Genomic DNA, 21,532 nt, shown 5'->3' with positions numbered 1-21,532 from the left:
TTGTGCTTGTCCTAATCTCTTGCAAGTTGAGGGCTTCATAGTTTAAAAGAGGTCACTGGTGGTTTTTGCCTTCCCTGCTACTATAGAAAGCCTATGATCTGCCCCCCGAGGGCCTGGAGAGATGGCTCAGTGGTTAAGAGCGCCAGCTACTCTTCCAGAGGACCCGGGTTCTATTCTTAGCTGCTCCGTGATGGCCAACAACTAGCTCTAACTTCAGCTCCAGGGGATCCAGTGGGGATCCAGTGCCATTTTCTGACCTCAGGCACTGTGTGCACTTGGTGCATAGATAGACATGCAGTCAAAACACCAATACACATTTAAAAAAAAAACTGCTTGAGAATCCCGTTAAAACTTGGCATGGGGCTAGTGAGATGGCTCACCTGGGAGAGGCACTTGCCACCAAGCCTGACAACTTTAGTTCTATCCCAGAGAAAGGAGATAGCCAACTCCAGCAAGCTGCCCTATGATCTCTATCCAATGCCATGAATGTAATAACAAATAAATCAGTAAATTATTCATGACAGCTTAGACCTTTGGGAGACTAAGACAATTTGAGGCTAGCCTAGGCTAGACAGAAAGACTTTTAGATAAAAGAGAGAGAAAGAGGAGAGGAGGAGAGAAAAAAGGAGGGACGGAGAGAATGCACCAGCTCAATTTAGATCCACCTGGCTGTTTTTATCATCCATTGAGCGAGGCCACTAATTGCCTCCCTCAGTGAGGTAAGGCACCCAGTAAGCTCTTAATTAACAGCAAAGGCAGGCAGCTATTATTAAGTTGTTGCAGGACTGACCCAAAGACCAAAAGGCTGACACTGAGACAACACACGCACCACAGAGCAGTTGGAGTTACTGTCTTAAGTCCCTTCTTCCCCTTCTTTTGTACCACTGCTGCGTAAATCAGTTCCCGCTTTGTGGGGGCAGGTGGAACGGGAAAATGAAAGCAGGCCTATGAAGTTCTGCTCTTGCCCACCTTGCAAGCAGAGGCCCTGAAGGAAGTGACTGCTCTTGGGAAGGCTTTTGTAAAAGGTCACTTTGAAGGCAGGACCACGCGTCTGATTTTAAACCCCAGCTCCACGGGGGGAGAAGATGTCACTGATGTGGTCACTTTATAGTCCCGCCAGGACTTCAGTGGATGGCACTCGGCCGATGCTTCTAGCAGGAATAAAAGGAAGCTGCCTGACTGAGCACCAGGGCGGGGCTGAGGGGATGGGAAGCTGGTTGGGGCCTCTTTTCTTTCCTGCTCTCTGGACCTCGGAGATGTCCCTTCCCGCGTCTATAGGTGCTTTCCAGTGTCAGTAGGTGGCCTCCCTCAGCTTGGCTCTTTTTTTCCACCTGTGATTACAGCTTCTGGTGGGCTTCTGCTTCCCAGTAAATGCTTTTCAAAGGCCCTGAACTCTGATCTCAGCCCCTCTTACCCTGTTTTAGAGTTTTATTGTCATTTTGATTTTGAGACGGGGTTTCTATGTGGTTCAGTCTGGTTTCAAAGTCTTGATGTAGCCTCAGCCTTGTGCCACAATCCCAATTCTTGGGATTGTGGGCTTGCATCCCTGTGCCCTGCTTTCTTTATTTAGAAAGAATATTGAGGGGAGGAGGCTTATAAAGATGGCTCAGTGGTTAGAGCAATGGCTGATCTAGAGGACCCAGATTGGGTTCCCAGTACCCACAAGGAGACTAACAACTGTCTGGAACTCACTTCCCAGGGTATCTAATACCCTTTTCTGGCCTCTGCTGTGACTAGACGCAATGTGGTATACAAACATGCAACGCAGGCAAAAGACCCATAATTATTTTTAAAACTATTGAAAAATAATTTGGAGGCTGAGAAGATGGGTTGGTTAGTGGTTGGTTAGTCACACAAACATGAGGACCTAAATTCAGAACTCCAGAACCCACATAAAGTTGGGCGCAAATAGCTTGTCTTTATTCCCAAGGCTTCCTACTGTGAGCTAGGAGTCAGAGACACAGGTGAGTCCCTGGGAACTCTGTCAACAGTGATGAATGTTAGTAACTCTGCCTCAGGAAGGTAAAGACTAACCCGTCATATTGTCTTCTAACATACACATCATACATACAGACATGTACACACATGCGCATGCACGTGCAAATATAAAAGAAATTGGAAGTGTGTTAACCCGAGCCAAGTGCTTACTGGGTCCATTCTGAACTCTGTGAGCTTTCTGTTAGACCTGGAAGGTGTTTCAGACCTTGGGTCTGTTAGGAGGTTTTCCAGGTTAGAATCCCAGAGGGGACTCAAGGATTGCCTTCCTGAACCAGTCTCTTGTGTCTAGAGGGGAGCCTCTGCTCAGACTGGCCTCATTGGCAGCGCTCTCCGGTGAGCATGGGGAAGACTCCCTCCCCTCCGGTGTGGCTGAAGACAAGTCTTTGCCTTGTTTGTTGACCTTTACTTATCACCCCCATCCTTACACCTAATCCTTTCAGCTGCTGCTCCCCCTCTTCTGTTGGGGCAGCATCGGAACCCTCTGTTAATGCCTGGGTGTCTTGATCGCACCATCCTCCATGGCTCCAGTCTTCTTTGTAAATGTTGGAATGGGCAGTGTGAACAGAGGACAGAGGACATTGTTCTGCATCTCAGCACCACAGTTACTTTAGTGGGCCCTAACTAGGCCGCTCCCCTGCCTTCTTGGTGTAGTGTTGGGAATGGAACCTAAGGTTTGGTGCAAACAAAGCAAGTGCCTTGCCACTGAACCACAACCCCAGTCCCAAGGCCAGCCCTTGAATATAGTATTGCTACCTCCTCCCATGGAAAATTCCCAGACATGGAAGATTGTGAGCTTGGGATCAGCCTGTGTGATCTGGTTCCCTCTTGTAAGTTTTGGACACATAACCTCGTAGGAATGGGGTTCTGGAAAGTTCCACATTGTAGAAACCTGTTGACTTTGACCAGGACTCTTGTAATAGGGACACCCCATTCTAGCCTGTTTGTAAGAGCTTAGCTTTGCAGGGTCAGTTCTTAGTAGTTCCCAGAAAGCTCCTCTCTGCATCTGAAGCCATCTCCTGTCACCACGGGGCTCTGGGCAGCCTCTGGAAGCAGCTCTTTGCTTCCTTGTTAGATCCCCCTGGTGCTGTCTACCACTGTCTTTGAGTAGGATTTCAGTCCTTCCATCTTCCTAGGGTTCTCTCGTTGACCAGTATCAACCCCTCTGCAGAGCATCATGGGAGTCGAGAGAGTGGCTGCCTTTATGGGGCTTTGAGACTTTGCAGCCTGCCTGGCCTTTGTTGAGTGTTATCCCAGCCTCCTGGACCCACTGACTATTCAACAGATATCCCAAGTCATGCTGCTGAACTCTGTCTCTTCTGCAACCCAGGCTTGAGAAGTTGACCTGAAAGTGAAGGGGGTTTCAGGACCTTACTTTTTTTTAATTAAATTTTTTATATGTATAGGTGTGTTATGTGTAAGTGTGACTGCATAATGCCTTCAGAAACTAGAAGAGTGTTCCCTGGGACTGAAGTGACAGATGATTGTGGACTACCATATGGGATCTGGGAACAGAACCCCAGGCCTCTGGAAGGGTAGCAGTGCTTTTAACTGCTGAGCTGTCATTTCTCCAGGCCCGGGACCTTTGCTTTTGAAAACTGTCATAAGATAAAAGTCAAGAGAATTTTCATGAGTTCATCTGTGCCTGCTTGCAAAAGATCATCCCAAACTGGTCTTATAGACAGCATTCCCACCACCTCCATGAAGTCCCAGTGACAAACTGAAGTTTATCATGGCTAGCCAATGGGGTTTTTTAGGGTTACTTACAGAGCATGGGTGAGGGCTTCTGGGCAGAAGTGTGGGTGACCCACTTGGGAGGTCTGCAGCCAGCATGGATAATGACTTCCACATGGCTGTGTAGATGGATCCCTGTCCTCCTAGTTCGTCCCGACCTGTGTGTTATATCCCCTCTCGATTCCCCAGGCTGTCAGAATAACAATATACAACTAGATATTCCAGTGAGGTCCCGTGTCTTAGTGTTTCAGTGCTGTGAAGAGACACCATGACCACACCAACTCTAAAAAAGGAAAGCATTTTAGTGGAGCTGGTTTATAGTTCAGAGGTTTAGTCCATTGTCATCGTGATGGGAAACATGGTGGCATGCAGGCAGACATAGTACTGGAGAGGTAGGTGAGAGTTCTACATCTGGATCAACAGGCAGCAGGAAGAGAGGGAGACACTGGGTCTGGCTTGAGCATTTGAAACTCCAAAGCCCACCCACAGTGACATACTTCCTCCAGCATGGCCACACCTACTCCAGCAAGGCTGCACCTCCTGATTTCTGTCAAGTAGTACAGTTTCCTAATGACCAAACATTCAAGTCTATGAGCCTATGGGGGCTATTCCTCTTTAAACCACCATATCTCATAACCCTCCCACCCCTTTTCTATGAGGGAATAGTCCACAAGCCCAGCTGGGATGATATTTTGCAAGAAGACACAGGTCTACTCATGAACACGGCAGCAGTTTGGCTCAGAGGCTAGTCCTGTGTAACAGATATATATGAAATTTAACCTCCCCTCAACTTTTTAAAAAATGGTGCTTGGGATCGAACCCAAGCCTTGTCCACTCTCTGTAAGCATTCTGGCTTCAAGCATTCAGTCTCTGCGCACTGTGGTGCGGACATCACCACCATGCGACCGTGTGGCCCCGGAGCTTATTTTTCTTCAGCACTGACAGGTCCCTTGCCCCTCCCCCATCTCTGGCTACCACCTCTATACTTCTGTCCCTGTGACTTTAGCTACTCCAGGTGCCTCATAGGAGTGGAATCCCGCAATGTGTGTCCTACACCTTGTCCCACTTAGCATGAGTTAATTCGCATAACTGTGAGTTACTTCATCCATGCTTTAGCATGTGCCAGATTTTCCCTTCCATTCTGTTGCACGGATTCACCCCATTTTGTACATACAGTCACAGGCTGATGGATCCTTGGGTTTCTTCTATTTAACTATTATAGTTATTGTGCTGAGTCTTAATGTACAAGTATCTAAGATCCCACTTCTATAGCCATAGAAAAGAAATAAATTAGAAAAGAGGGATGAGTGTGTGTCTTAGTGGTAGAGCACTCTTTGGTATGTGTGAGGACCTAGGTTCAGTCTGCAAGAGAGAGAGGTATTCTGGGATATTTGATCACACTGTGGTACCCCAAGACCGTTAATAAAGTTAACTTTGAAGCAGGGGGTGGAGTAAATGACTAGCTGGCTGGAATTAGCCATAGAGATACTGGAGAATTTAAGATATGATAGAGAGGCACAGAAAGGAATAGGGAGGGGCTTGGAAAGATTTGTAAGCCTTTTCAATCAGGGAAGCATGGAGAGGGAGGGTCAGCTGGTTGTTTCTCCACTGCTTGCTGATCTATCGGGTTTTTACCCCAATATCTGTACCCCGAATTTTTATTGATAGTAGAAAAATTTAGATACATGCTTCATCAGTGGATTGCTGGGTTGTAAGGTGACTCTCTGTTTAGCACCTTGACCCCCTTGCTGTGTTTTATTCCTAGTCCTCAAGCCAGCATCCTTTTTTCCCCTAACTGTATCTTTTGCTTTATTAGTGGTGTGTGTATATAAGCATGCATGTGCCCACATACCATGGTGCTCATGTGGAGGTCAGAAGATAACTTGGAAGAGCTGGCTGTCTCCTCCACCTCTGTGTAGGTTCTGAGATGTCAGGCCTTTACCCACTGAGCCATCTCACTGGCCCCAACTCAGATGTTTTGGGCCCAGATCCTTCCCTGACAGATATGCCCCAGCAAGATGTGAGACCACCTTCCTTAGACAGCTCAGGAACAGACAGTTCCCCTTATTGTCTGGGAGAGTGGACCTTTGAGTCTCCCGCAAGTGTCTAATGGAGACAGGAACACTTGCACCCCAACATCCAAAGTGGGACCAGTTTTTAGTAGGACAATGCCTTTTAATATCTCTCCCCTGACTCCTTCCAAATCCACCTCTACTTCCCTACCCACCCAACTTCCTGCCCTCTCCCCCTTTTCTTAAACCCACTGTGGCAGTTTGCATAGGAACGGCCCTCATAGACTCACATGTATAAACACTTGGTCCTTAGGGAGTGACACTGTTAGGAGGTGTGGCCTTGTTGGAGCAGGTGGGTGCTGGGAACTCGATCCTCTGCAAGAATAATATATGGTCTTAACCACTGTGCCACATCTCCACTCCCAAGTGGCATCACCAAGAAAGGGAAATAACTCAAACATTTCTTTTCCTGGCTCTGGGAGTGTAATTTGGAGCCCCACACAATGTAGATAAAGACTGTACCACTGAGTTATATTCCTAGCCCTAAATCTTTAAATTTTAAGTAAAAAAGAAGGCAAATGGGGTCTACACGGAGTCAGTTTTGGCTAACTCATAGAAATCGTTATTTGCTTGTTTTGAGGTAGTGTCTCAAGCTGTATAGCCCAGGTTGACCTTAAACTCGCTGAGCTATTTCTGCCTCAGCTTCCTGGACATTTGGGATTACATACCTGGGTACTTGGCATTATTAAGTGATCACCCATCATCCTTTGATGCCTCGGGGTCCTGGGCTGGCCCATCTGGAAACCTGGAGGCACCCTGTTAATCTCCAGACACGGGGCACCCATATTACAGGATTCTCAGAGGCCGTCACCAGTCACACAGAGATCTTAACTATCTGCTTTGTAGAGTGACTCAACAACAAGACTCTGCCCAGTGTGGGCTCAGAGGGCTTGAGGAAGAAATGGCCAAAAGGAGAGGGCGGTGAATTCTGGCACCAGAAACGGACACACAATGAACGCTGTTGGGAAGCAGGAAGGTCACGGAGGAGAGGCCTTGTGTTGGCAATGAGTGGCACAACATGAATCAGCCTCTGTGGCTAGAATGGAGGGTGTCAGTGTGGCAGGGAGTCCTGCCTGGCGCCTTCTCCAGCATGACAATGTGGGCTTTAAATGCCACTGCCCACAGTTAGATTTTCAGTTGCCCACAGGCTACATTTCTTAGTGAATTGTGACGGTTCTCGGCAGAGGTACTTTTTCATTATGGGGGTGGGGGCAGATGGATAGTGGAAAAGACTGAATATAATTTCTTAGAAATATGGTAATATGCACAAAAATGACTCCTTCAAGCTGGTATAGTTGCACACAGCTGCAGTCCAGCTCTTGGGAGGTTCAGAGTGAGCTGGAAGCTGGTCTGAGCTACAGCGCGGAGCCCTGTCTAAACATACACACACACACACACACACACACACACACACACACACACACACACGGAAGGGGGAGTGGAATGGTGGATGGTTCTGTGGTTAAGAGTGAGCACTGCTCTTACAGAGGACCCAAATTTGGTTCCAAGCACCCACATCAGGTAGTTCACAACTTCCTGTAACTTCATTTCAGGTTGAAGTGAAGCTTTTGGCTTCTGTGGGTACCTGCACTCATGGGAACATACTCACACACAGATTCACATACATACACGTAGTCTAAAATAATAAAAATAGCAGGTTGTGGTGGCACACGCCAGTAGGATTTGCTGAAGGAGCAGAGGCAGGAGGATCACGAGTTCGAGGCCAGCCCGGCCTACACATTAAAATAATAATAATAATAATAATAATAATAATAATAATAATAATAGCCAGGCGGTTGTGGCGCACGCCTTTAATCCCAGAGGCAGAGGCACGCTGATCTCTGTGAGTTTGAGGCCAGCCTGGCCTATAAGAGCTAGTTCTAGGACAGGCTCCAAAGCTATAGTGAAACCCCATCTCGAAAAACCAAAATAATCGTCATCATAGTAATAAACAAAGGAAATAAAATGACCATTTTAACCAATCAAGTGAACACAGTTCGGGGGTACTAAGCTTGTATAGTATTGTACCGGTAACGTGACCCTTTCCTTGTTTCAGCTTGAACCTGCACCCATTCAGCCATCTCTTCAGCGCCAGAAAACACCCTTCAACTTTCTGTCTCTATGAGTTTGCCTACCATCCTTTTGTGACTGAATTCACTTATTGTGGCGTCCCTGAGGGTCACCTGTGCTGCAGCATACATCAAAGTTCTCTTCCTTTTTACCGCTGAAGATCATTCTGTTCCGTAACTATTTTATACTGCACCGCGTGGGTGAGCGCATTGTGCTCATCAGCCCATCTGACCCCAGCCCTTGGCTGTAGAGATCATTGGTTGATTCATTCTTTTTTTGTCTTCTTTTGTTCTTTTTGTTTTTCAAGACAGGGTTTCTCTGTGTAACCCTGGATGTCCTGGAACTCGCTCTGTAGACCCAGACTGGCCTCAAACTCACAGAGATCCAGCTGCCGCTGCCTCCCTGAGTACTGGGATTAAAGGCTCCTGGCCTCTTATTTGTTCTTTAAAGCAAAATGTTCCGAACCTGAGCAACAAGGGGTTTCTGGGAAGTAGGAAGTAACAGGAAATACAAGAAGTAACTCATTGGGAAGGGAGCCACGGAGCCCTTGGGCAGTCCCATGAGGCCGCCTGTGTTGAAAGGGGACCTGGGTAAGAAGGAGCTGGGAGGAGTCGCAGAGCAGGCAGGCATCTGAAGATGACTGGCCCCTGGAGAAGCGGTCAAGGTAAACCTCTCACTTCATGAAGCTGGTCTTATTTCCAGGCAGCTGTCTGTGGCTAGAGTGAGGGGCTGGCCACGGTGGGAGGACAGTCACCCACACAGCCGTGAGGACTCAGGCCTGGAGATAAGTGACCCGGAAGCAGAAACACAGAGCCTGAGGCGAGACCACGCCCACTTCGCTGCCACCCTGGCGTGGAAAGCAACTTTCAAAGATGCAGACAAGCTGGAGGGTGAAGGGTTGCTAGAAATGGCTGCGGCAGAGACACCAGGATGGTCTGTCGTTGAGTGTAGCGTGTGTTGGGTTTCAGAGTGTGCCCCACTGCACGCCCAGATCCAATATTTGGAGGTGGTGGGTCTGTGTCGGTTGACTGAAAATGAAAGACATGAAGGAGGTAAAATAATCAACACCGTGAATGAGGCCCGTTCTGAGCAGGCAAAGCACAGACACTTCTTGCTAAAAGAGGGGTGTCTTCTGATGCGGTAGCCTAAAGGGTCCTTCTGATAAAGTGGCCTTGGTGGGGGGTTCGGTTCCCTTCTTATGACGTGGCCTTAAGGGTCACTTATGGTGAAGTGGTCTGAAAAGCCTTGCAAAGCCTGTGGCAGTTGAGTTGCTTTTCAGTGGCTAAAGCCAGATCTGGAAAACCAGCGTGTATTGTTTTGCCCTAACCTTGCCTCCTCTGACCGTGCAGGTATGATGCTGGAAGGGATGGTTTTATTGACCTGATGGAGCTGAAGCTCATGATGGAGAAGCTGGGGGCTCCCCAGACCCACCTGGGCCTGAAGAGTATGATCAAAGAGGTGGATGAGGACTTCGATGGCAAGCTCAGCTTCCGGGAGGTACCTATGGCCAGCTGAGCCTGAGAAGATATCCCCCCCTACCCTCCCCCGCCCCCGCCATTCCACAGCCCCTGAGTGCAAATGGGTTTGCCTCTTGAGAATGCTCTTTAAAGGATATTTAGTCGGCTTTTAAATACATCTTTTGTAAGCTGTGGGTGCCATGTTCCTATAATCCCAGCATTTAGGAGATAGAGGAGGATCATGGGTTGAAGGCTAGCCTCAGCTTACATAGTGAATTACATGAGACCTGTCTCAAAAAAAAAATCTTTCATGGTAGCTTATGTCTAGAATCCCAGTACATGAAGACTGAGACAGGAGGATTGCTATGAGTTTCTGCCTATGAGCCACTTTGCCTGACTTCTTATATGTTTTTTGGTATGTATAGGCTTTATTGGAAGACTTTGTGATGTTTCAGTTGGACATGATGTCATATAACTTGTGACAGCATACTAATGACAGGATGATAGAAATAGACCATTTTCCGTTTTCCTGTTGTAGGTTCTGAATCAGCCAGGCCCTTGGGGTTGAGAGCAGTACTCTTTTTTTTTTTTTTTTTTTTTTGGCTTTTCGAGACAGGGTTTCTCTGTAGCTTTGGAGCCTGTCCTGGAACTCCCTTTGTAGACCAGGCTGGCCTCGAACTCCCAGAGATCCGCCTGCCTCTGCCTCCCGAGTGCTGGGATTAAAGGCGTGCGCCACCACTGCCCGGCTCTTTTTTTTTTTTTTTTTTTCTTTGAATTCCAACACTGACCGATGACTTAGACATCTTTCTAGCAAGAGCAGTACTCTGAACCACTGAGCCATCTCTCCGGCTTCCTCTCTCCTGTTTCATTCAGAGGCTACCCATAGGTGATCAACCTGAATCAAAGCTGCTTGGTCATCTTTCGGTAGCTTCCATGTGGCCATTTCTTGCAGATGTGGACAGCCAAGGCTTAGAGACTTCCAAGGCAGTTTTGTCAGCTCTTGACTCCTGTGAGAAGCTCCAATGACATTCACATCAATCCTTTGTGAGCTCCAAGCCCTGTCTTGGTCCCACGTCTAGATTGTCTTGCATCTATGGACTGTATAAGGACATGTGACCATCTAGACCCCCCCACAAGCTTGACCCTGCTCCGTGATTTGCTTTGCTCTGTATACCCATGGCAAAAGCCTCCTGGGCCTGCAGGAAGACTTCAGGCTGTCAGAGCAGTGGGTGTTCCTTGAGAAAGTTCTACTTTTCTGGAAGCAGAATCTGTCCCAGGCTGGCTTTAGACATTTGATTCTCCTCCTTTAGCTCCCCAAGTGCTGAACCTGCAGGCTTGTACCACATGCCTTGTCACCTTGGAGTACTTTTTTTTTTTTAACAGAATCATACTCTGTAGACTAGTCTAGAACTCACTGTGTAGCCCAGGCTGACTTTGAACACATAGCAATCTTTCTATATTAGCCTCCTTAGTGTTAGAGATTATAGGCATGTATCACCATAGTCTGCTGGGGTGTGTGTGATATTAGGGGTGGGGAGAGTTAAGACAGGGTCTTAAAAACATTGTTTACAAATTACTATTTTATGATGTCTATATGTACATATCACGTGTGCGTCTGGTGCCTCGGAGGCCAGAACAGAGCACCAGATCTCCTGGAACTGGAATTTCAAACGGTAGTGAGCTTCCATGTGGGAACTGAGACTCAAACTTAGGTTCTCTGCAAGAGCAGCAAATGCTGTTAACTGCTAGAGCCATCTTTCCATCCCTGAAGACAGGGAAGGCTGGCCTCAAAGTCACTACGCAGCTGAGGATGACCTTGAACTCCTGATTCTCTTGCCTCTACCGCCTAAGTGCTGGGGTTACAGGCTCACACCATCACACCTAGCTTTACCCTCGGGGGTTCTTCTTTAAACGTTTTCTAACCTTATTAATCGAATGGGACACGTGTGCCGCCATGCAGGTGTGAAGAGCAGAGGATAAATAACTTGGAGGAGTCAGCTCTCCCCCTTCTGTTCTGTCAGCCCAGGGCTTGAACTCAGGTTGTCAATCTTGGCAGCAAGCACCTGCTGAACTATTTGGCCGGCCCACCCTTGGGGTCTCGCCATATCCCTTTTCTATAGTGCGTTACCCCCTTTGTCCTAAAGTAAGTAATGTATGTCTGACTTACAAATGAAGAGCGCTGACACGGGAGTGTTCTTTGCACACCACTAGCCGCGGTCGTGCGGTTCAACATTCCCTCAGTCTCAGGACAGCGTCCACGGGCTTGTGGCCGAAAGAACTTCTGCACTGTGCTGGCTCCCTCTGCCCTCGGCCTTTGTTCTCCACCTCTCCTTCCCTGCCCCTTTTTCTCAGAGTCACAGCTCGGACATTCTCCAACTGGACACCATGCCAGCCTTTGTGGACTATAAATAGGAAAACAAACAAGGCTGGGCAGTGAAGGAGACCGCCATTCAAGGCAGTGAGGGGGTGTGATGGCCCAAATGGGAGTGCCTGGTACGCTGTATGCTTTTGGGTTGAACTGGATTTTCTTTGCTTTTATGGCTGGCTTGGCTTTGGAGACCCCCAGGTTAGGATGGGGATGCTGTGGTCATCTGACAGAGTGAGCTTTCGCAGTCTGAATGTCTTGAACCTCAGGACTCAGAGCAAACAGTGCCGGGAAAGGCCCAAAGGGTCCGCTAATGTTTCTGGTTCACAATGCCCTTCTGTGAATGTGAACAGTGTCACCTCCGCTTACATTTAAAAAAATTTGTTTTGTCTACTATTTTGTGTAGGGGAAGGGGTGCATGGGTGCCACCCCCCACCCGTGGATGTTAGGGCAACTTCCATCATGTGAGCACTGGGGACCAAACTTAGATTGTCTTGTTGGCAAATACTCTGAGCCATCTCACTGGCCCTGCCTCCACTTTAGAAATGAGAAAACTGAGTCTTGGGGAATGGAGAGAGAGTCTCTGGATGCTGAGCTAGGACAATGCTCCCTCCTCCCTGAGTCATCTGCCTGAATCTCTGAGAAGTGTTGCTGTCGAAGGTAGCTCTCCTCCTGGAGACCTCCAGTAAGTGAAGTACTTTGAGGACAGTTAGGTGTTTGGACTGGTTTCTTTTGTTGCTAACAGACCAACCCAGCTTGGATTATTTAGAAAGAAAAAAAAGCTTGCCCGGGCCTGCAGTTCTGGGAGACCAAGGGCACAGCACCCGCCTCTGCAAAGCTCGTGGTAGAGGCCATGTGGTAGGCACAGGGCAAGTGTGGAGGGAAGATCGTCATGGTGAGAGAACAGGAATGCGCAGCCTAAGAAAAGCATCCTCCCTCTCAGTGGCCTATTGGCCTTCTTATGGCCACCACCTCGTCACACTGTTGGACTAGGGACCAAAGCATCACAGGAGCTAGGCGCTGAGGAGCAGGCATTTACTCCTCCCACGGCTCACAATGCTGAAGTCTTTGCTTTGTCCATCTCTTTGATGAGAGCAGAGAGAACCATGAGAAACGCAGCAGTCACGGCTGTCCCCACCCTCCTGGCCTCCATCCCATTGCTAGACGCCTGGCCTCCTTTAGCGGGCTTACTTCCTGTCCAGCCCCTGCGCTGGCTCTAAGAATCTGAGTCTTTGCCGGCCTCTAGTGAGAGAGTTGGAAGCTGCAAGTGGGCGGATGTGGTGGCATTTCTGTCCCCGCACATCTCACTTCACCTCTGGGGTTGGTCTTTACCAGTGTCCACAGCAGAGGGAGGACCGAGCAGGAAACGCAGGCTCAAGGCAGGCTTCCTAGCAAAGAGGATGTTGTAGCCCCGGGAGCCAAGACACTGGAGTCGGGATTTAGGAAGCCTGTTGAAGTGGTTGACTGTCTTTCAGAAAAGGCATTCTTTAGGGAAGATGGCTGTATCTGCCCTCTGTACATGCTCTCAATAGTCTCTGAAAAGCTGGAGAAACCGTTTTCAATGGTTTGGGCCCATCCGTTTATAAATGGGGATGATGGTATCCATAGAAATTGCACGGTGCTTAGATAAATCTGTAGTTTTTAAAGATTTATTTTATTTTATGTGTAGAAACTTTTTTTAAAGGTTTATTTATTATATATACAATGATCTGTCTGTATGTATGCCTGCGGGCCGGAAGAGGGCACCAGATCTCATTGTAGATTGTAGATGGTTGCGAGCCACCATGTGGCTGCTGGGAATTGAACTCAGAACCTCTGGAAGAGCAGCCAGTGCTCTTAACCTTTGAGCCATCTCTCCAGACCCGTGTATAAATGTTTTGCCTGCATGGCTGTATGCGTACCTAGTGTTCACGGAGGCCAGAAGAGGGTCTCGGATCCCCTAGAACTGGCGTTAGGGATGGTTGTGAGCCACTGTGTGGGTGCTGGGAAAGAGCCTGAGTGCCCTTAACTGTGGATCCATGTCTCCGTTGCTCCGCCCCAACTTGTAGATTTTTGTAGGGGCAAATCCTGACAACCTGAGTTCAGTCTTGGGGACGCACATGGTAGAAGAGAACAACGGAGTTGTCCTCTGACCTCCATGTATGTTCCATGACGTGCACATGTACAAAACGAGGAAAATTCATAGAGTTTTTGTTTTGTTTTGTTTGGGGCTAGAGTTTCATACCATAGCCCATGCTGGCCTGACACTCTTGGCAATCCTCCTACCTCTGCCTCCTGTTGTGTGTAAACCAGCATGCTAGCTTTGTAAAAACACTTAAAGAAGGGAACTAAATAATTAGAAAGTAGCCCAGGTAGAGAGGGTCCGGTAGAGGAGAGACTGGTCTTTAAGAATTTATCCTGTAGGGACCCTAATACAGTTGCTCTCTAAGAGCTGCTTTGTTCGGGCCACACATTTTGAATGTGGAGGAAGACAGTGGATTACACAATAAATGTGGGGCTTACTAAGTAACTATTTGGAAGAAAATAAGGTTAATGATTACCTTCGCAATAGAACAGAATACATTGCAGAGATTAAATATTTACATGTTTTTTTTAAAGTCATAAAAATACTAGACAGTAACATACCTGACTGTTTATGTAACCTTGGTGTTGGGGAAGGTTTTTCTAAGCCTGTCTCTGGTAAGAGGAAAGAAAAGCATTTGGCAAATTTTATGTAAAACTTTTCTGAGTCAGAAGATACCATAAAGAAGCTCAGGGCGGTGGTGGCACATGCCTTTAATCCCAGCACTCAGGGATGCAGAGGCAGGTGAGGCAAACCTGGCCTACAGAGTGAGTTTCAGGACAGCCAGGGCTACACAGAGAAACAAACCAAAAAAAAAGCCAGGAATGGTGGCGGCACACACCTGTTGATCCACTCACTCCAGAAGCCAATGTTGGAGTATCCATTGAGACCAGCAACATAGTAGGATCCTCTCATCTTAAAAGATTAGTAAACAGGGCTGGAGAGATGGCTCAGTGGTTAAGAGCATTGCCTGCTCTTCCAAAGGTCCTGAGTTCAATTCCCGGCAACCACATGGTGGCTCACAACCACCCGTAATGAGATCTGGTGCCTTCTTCTGGTGTGTGGGCATATATACAGACAGAATATTGTATATATAATAAATATTTTAAAAAAAAGGCCGGGCGGTGGTGGCACACGCCTTTAATCCCAGCACTCGGGAGGCAGAGGCAGGCGGATCTCTGTGAGTTCGAGTCCAGCCTGGTCTACAAGAGCTAGTTCCAGGACAGGAACCAAAAGCTACGGAGAAACCCTGTCTCGAAAATCAAAAAAAAAAAAAAAAAGATTGGTAAACAGCTGAATGTGGTGTTGCACGCCCTTAATCCTAGCATTCTGGAGGCCAAGGCAGGTAGATCTCTATGAGTTTGAGACCAGCCTGGTCTACAGAGTGAGTTCTAGGACAGTCAGGACTATGTAGAGGAACCCTGTCTCAAAACAAAACAAAAAACAAATCAAAATAATGGACAAGGTTGGGGAGGTGGCTCAGTGGGTAGAGACACTTGCTGTCAAGCCTGCTGACCTGAGTTCGATCCCAGGGACTCACACGATGGAAGGCGAGAATTGACTCTTACAAGTTATCCTCTGACCTCCACATGTGTGTATAAACAAATAAAACAACCATAGCCACAGCCTACTTAGATGACAAGCGGCAGAACTAAAGCATTTAAAACAGACTATGGCCTACAAAGATCTCTTAGTAAACCACAAGAAAGATAGGCGGTCTCATGCAAGAACAGAGCACGTGAGAAAAACAGAGGTGGCTAAGAGATATTAAAAAGATGGGGTGGGGAGGAGCGGCAGTGAGATGGCTTACATGGGTAATGATGGAAGAAGAAAGCCAACTCCTGTAAACTGCCCTCTGACCTCCACGTGTGTACCATGGTACACACACACACACACACACACACACACACTGAACGAATGAATGAATGAATGCATGAATGAATGAATGAGAGAGAGAGCCAGGCATATGCCTTCAATCCCAGCACTTGAGAGACAGACAGACAAGTGGATTTCTATGACTTTGAGGCCTTCCTGGTACATAGATAGCCACTTCTAGGCCAGCCAAGGTTGCATAGTGAGACCTCGTCTCAAAGAAATGAATACAAGCAAATGAATAAACGCTAGGATTACAGGCCTATACTGCCATGTTCGTGCAGTATTTACTAGGAATTGAACCCTTTCTACCAACTGGCCTAATCTGCAGCCTTATTGTTTGGATTTTTGAGGGATAGATTCCCAACAGCGGCATTGCAGGATGGGTCAGAGAACAATATTTAATTCAATTAATTTATTTGGTTCTGGGGATTTACACATACTAAGCATTGCTTTACCACTGAGCTATGCCCTTGGCCCCTCCCCCTTTTTGGTTTTGATGATCTGGTAAGGGACAAAATAATTCTCCACATATACATAGATATAAATGTTTTTCCCAGGTAGGGGAGATGGCTAAGGGTGCTTGCTGCTCTGGCAGAGGATCCAAGTTTGGTTCCTAGTCCCCCCTATCAGGCAGCTCACAACTTCCAGGAACCGCAGCTCCAGGGTGACCAACGCCCTCTTCTGCAGCCTGTGGACACCTGCATCCATACGTGCGCACACACCCCATGTGCACAGAGTTAAAAATAAATCTTTTTTTAAAAACCCACCCTTTTCAAATGCTTGACAAGAATGTCATTTGCTCAGGCCAGAGGGTGTATTGCACACGTGTTGGTGAGACATCCGGGGTAACAGTAACCCTCTGGGCCTCTCCCTTCCGCAGTTCCTGCTCATTTTTCACAAGGCTGCTGCCGGTGAGCTGCAGGAGGACAGTGGGCTGCTGGAGTTGGCCAAGCTCTCTGAGATCGATGTTGCCCTGGAGGGCGTCCGAGGTGCCAAGAACTTCTTCGAAGCCAAGGTAAGTGTCTGTTCCCTTCCTACCCAGCCACCACTCTTCCTTGACCCTGCCCTGGTGACAGGCACTTCCTGTCCCATTAGCTCACGCAGGACAAGATTGTACTAGGAAGTGAGAGTGTGTCCTCACACAGCACAGAAGACACTGTTCACAGGCTCAGGAGGGTTTGTTGGTCCCAGACTCCAAAGCAGATTCCCCATCTAGACCTTGAGTAACTTCCACTGCTCCCTTCTTCTCCATCTCAGACATCTGGGGTGGAGGGCTGGATCAATGCTGCTCTTGTCGAGGACTGGAGTTTGGTTGCCAGCACCTTTATTGAGCAGCTCACAGTTCTTCTAACTTTTCTGGCCTCTGTAAACACACACACACACACACACAACACACACACACACACACTGCAAGGTGTCTCAGTTCAGTGATTAAGAGTACTTATTACTCTTCCAAAGGACCCAATAAATTTCCAGCACCAATATTAAGTGGCTTGTAACCATCTGTAACTCTTAACTCCAGGGAGATTCAACACCTCTAGCCTCTGCAGGCACCTGGATTCACACTCATGTGTGCTTGTGTACATTCATATACGTGTACACACACACACACACACACACACACACTTTAAAATTAAAACAATCACCAGGTGTTAGTGGCGCACGCCTTTAATCGCAGCACTCAGGAGGCAGAGGCAGGCGGACATCTGTGAGTTCGAGGCTAACCTGGTCTACAGAATGAGTTCTAGGACAGCCAGGGCTACACAGAGAAACTCTGCCTCAAGCAACAGCAATGAATCAATCATTAAAAATAAATCTTAAAGGCAGATCTCTGTGAGTTCGAGGCCAGCCTGGTCTACAAGAGCTAGTTCCAGGACAGGCTCCAAAGCTACAGAAAAACCCTGTCTCAAAAAAAAAAAAAAAAAAAAAAAAAACAACCCAACAAACAAAAAGAACAGATGAGCTGGAAGCAAGTAGGAGAAGGGGTCAGGGAAGGGTACTGGGGTGCCCTGCCCCAAATCAATGTTTGCATCACTGAAAGTGATCAGGTGGTGGAGGCCTCACAGCCCTGCAAGTTCAGAGTCCCTGAACACTGAGGCCCCTGCCCAAAGCTAGCTGCTGCCATCCTTGTCTCTATGGGGCACAGCTGCAGGCACACACACATCTTCTGCCAAGCACAGCAGGGTGCAATGAGATGGGCGCATGTCCCCTACCCGGTAGCCCAAGAGCAGCTCTGCCTCCGGTGCTCCCTTGCTCCGCTGGCATTGTTTCCTTTTGTATCGCAGAGGCACCAACAGGATTAAGTGAGCTTGCATGTATAGTGTTAAGCAATTGCCTGGCTCGGGGGGGCGCAGTCAGCATGTAGTTTGAAGCTGTCAGGATTGCATGCTTCTCCAGTCAGTCAGTGGCCAGCCTAGGGGAGACTTTGAGTTTCTTCCATTAGCTTACCCAAGGACAGAGCAACCTTGGTGATATCCTGGCCTGCTTAGAGCTCTAAACAGAACTCCATTCTCACTTGTCTATGAGGATGCTGGGAGATACTCTGTTGGCAAAGACCAGCCAGTGCGTTGACTTCTGAAGCCCAGGAAGAAGGGGGAGAACATTTGTTTGCCTTCCTCAGGGCCCACACAGTGTGGGGAAGGCCAATTAGTTGTTGACATGGGGGTAGGGCTGAGGAAGGGGTCCCTTCTACTGTGATGGAGCCTCTCCATCTGTTAGTGCCTTCACGTTTGCCATCTCTTGAGACTTCTTGGGAAAGGTCCTAGGACTGAGGCCCAAGAGTAGCAGGGCAGTTCAAGGTGCACCAGGCTAAATGCTCTAGGTGAAGCCCATGGGTCCCTGGGACTGTCTCATCTGGGCATGCAGGACTTGTCATGACTTGCCTGTGATCACTGTTCCAGCCCCATCCAGTCCTTCAGACCTTGCTGGGAATTTTCATAACCGATCCTCAGAATCTGTAGCTCCCTTTGCCCAGAGCACCCCCCACCCCCCACCAAGGCCTCTGTTTGGAAAACTCTTGCTTCCTTTGAACCACCTTCTAGGGCAACCCGCTCCTGCTTATCCAAGCCTGGGCTGTCCATCCGCAAGTGGCACTGTTTTGTATCTGTTCAGGGTGCTCTTGGACACTTGCAGGGACAGTATCAAGTTAATATGCTGCCTCTGGAATGTCCCCCTGCCGAGGCACCTGCGCACTTGGTGGGGATTTTTCTGTAACACTGCTGGGGGTTACGCACACTGAACACAACCTAAGCTTCAGTTATCAGCAGTGAGTCCATCATGGCGTGACCATATGTTTGCTTGCTCTGTAGCCATCAAAGGTGAGATGAGGCTGTGAAATATGTGTACACAGATGTCCAAAGGAAATCAAGCAAAATAATATGTGGACACGTGGCTTTAGATACCGAACAGAGCCTAGATAATCACGTATGAAAGTATTAGTAACAGTCACGTCGAGGGACTCACTTTGTGCCTCTGGAGTGCTGTAGCCTTGGTGCGCATTATTTTTACAAGAAGAAAAGATGAAACGTACAAAACAATAAACTTTTTCCTACTTGCTGTGTTTATACGTCTGCCTCCTCAACCACACTCAAAGGCAGAGTGGGCGTGTTATCTTTGTAATTACAGTGCCTGGCGTGTAATGGCCCTCAATAAACGTTTGCATGAATGACGAAGGGAGAGAAGCAGCGCTTGGATTTGGGAGAGGCCGTAAGGGAGATGACACTGGTGACAGATGCTCTCAGATGAATGGGGATTCACCTTGTAATCAAGGGAGGAGGCGTTCTGGTCATGGGAACTGCAAGCAAAGGCTCCGAGGCCTGGAGGAGGACTGGGAGTCCCGGAGGCTGAGGAGAGAACGTGTGAGGGGGAAGGGCTGGGGCCACAGCTGGGAAAGCAAGCCAAGATGCAAGTATGGAGACCTAGGAACTGGGCCACCACGTCCCACCCTTTGTTACGAGGTAGCTGACCCTGACTGAGAAGGTCCTTGGAAGTAACCCCCAGGCTGAGGGGTACCTGCAGACTGGCTGCCCAGGTCCAACCCACGTCTCTTTAAAACTTCTTTGGGTGTGTGGGGGTTGGGGAGCTGTCAAGAAACATGTGGTTGGTCCAGCACCGCAGGTGGCATCAGCTGCAGCCAGGCTGGGGTGATGCAGCTGCAGGGGCTGGATGGAGAGCCCTCGGAGCTATTTAGGCAGGTCTCACACTAGGATGACCAACGTCCTAGGAGAGGTTTCTTCAGGTGTTGTGACAATGGGGCCAGGGACAACATAAAGACACACACCTTTAGAACTTTGGTGCTCGTGACTACCTTACTGGGAGTTTGGCAAGGACCAACAGGAGGTGTGCATTGAGGAGGGAGATGAGATTTTTGTATCAAGAAAGCCCCTCCCCCAAGTTGGAGTGGTTTGAGGAGGAAAAGTGACGAACTGGGCTCTGGTTTGAACTCCAAGATAGCTTCAGGCAAAGACATGGATGAATTTGCTGGGTATGGTGATGGCTGAAAATGGTCCTCCAGAAATGGCCACACGGAGGCTATAAAAATATCCATCTTTCTTGGAAGTCTGTGTGTCTTGCGGTAAGGATGAATCATGAAGCAATTCTTCCACTTCCTATAGCCACCATTGGCAATGGCTGGGATATGGCTGTCCTCATAGCCCCTTCCTGGGGTCAGGGGTGGTAGGATCAGGCACCACATGCCAGGTGAGCTTCCCATAGGAAGAAAGAAGGGGAAAAACATACTCTATGACTCCCAGTAACACAGAGGTAGGAGCCAGAAGGAGAGTGGCCGATAGTGGATCCTAGTGCTGACTGGACTGTGAGGAAGGCTTTGTATTATTTAGGTCTTCAGGAGAAAGATGGAGTCATCAGAGGCCCAAGGGAATGCTGAAGAAAAATGCTACTTTGCTGGACAGGAGCAGTTTGGGCTTTATAAATTTTATTTCTGTTAATTACGTGCATGTATGAGTCTGTGGCCATGACTGCAGTTGCCCAAAGAGGCAAGAGGTGTCAGATGTCCCTAGACTTACAGATGGTTTTGAGCCTTCTGATATGGGTGCTGGGAACCGAACACAGGTCCCTGTGGAAGAGCGGTGTGTGCTCCTGACCTCTGAGCCATCTCTCCAGCCCCAGCAGTTCTTTCCTTCTGCCACATGGGTCCTACGGGTTGAACTCAGATTGTCAAATCTGGCAGCAAGCAATCTGGCCAGCCCTCAGTAAAGATGTTTCAGGGATCAGATTCACCCTATTGAAGCGATTGCTTTAGGATGCACCTAGCAGGAGGAGCCCTGAGATCCGAGTCTCCGTTACAGATGCCCGAGCAGGTGAGACGGTAGCTTGGGATTAGGTAAGAACATTTTTGTTTACTTTGTAGCCTCTGAGAGAAGTTAGTATGTTTTTCTATCAGGGAGAAATTGTCTAAGAAACATGGAAATAAAAAGCAAGGTGACTGAGCAGATAGGTCATGGGATAGGGGCTTAGGGTCAGGGGTGGGTTATAGAACCCAGAGGCAAGATTTGTGGTGGCGGAGATGATAGATTCCTGGGTGAAGAGACGGCTGCTGCCCTACCTAGGAATGGTGGAGGAGTGTGTGTTGGTATTGGATTAGACCCCCTCCAAATGCTTTAGGTTCATAGACCAACATTCTGGAGACATATGTTATTGTCTTGTTTTTATTGTGTTTGGCTTGCGGCAGAGTCTCCCATAGTGTAGTGCAGGCTGACCCTTTTGATCTTCCTGTCGTCATCACCGTGATGCTGGGACTACAAGCATTTGCCACTGGAGACAACTGTGGTCTCATCTTGAAGATAAGGAAGTTGAAACTTAGACAGTAGTAGCTCCTCAGTAGTAGCTCCTGGTAAACATTTAGCAGCAAACTATAATGTCTTGTAACCCTAGCATTCAGGAG

General features: G+C 48.2%; 1 protein-coding gene across 1 annotated transcript in view; it reads left to right on the top strand.

Annotated features, from left to right (window-relative positions):
- Efhd1 (EF-hand domain family member D1) overlaps positions 1–21,532 on the top strand; it is a 46,524-nt gene that overhangs the window by 17,211 nt on the left and 7,781 nt on the right. Inside the window, exons 2-3 of the mRNA XM_057761706.1 lie at positions 9,221–9,368; positions 16,511–16,645. Of these exons, the coding sequence (XP_057617689.1) occupies positions 9,221–9,368; positions 16,511–16,645 (283 nt within the window). The remainder of the gene's footprint in view (positions 1–9,220; positions 9,369–16,510; positions 16,646–21,532) is intronic.

Source organism: Chionomys nivalis, chromosome 2 (genome assembly GCF_950005125.1).
Source record: "Chionomys nivalis chromosome 2, mChiNiv1.1, whole genome shotgun sequence".
NCBI classification, from domain to species: Eukaryota; Metazoa; Chordata; class Mammalia; order Rodentia; family Cricetidae; genus Chionomys; species Chionomys nivalis.
This window is presented reverse-complemented; position numbering and strand designations above follow the sequence as displayed.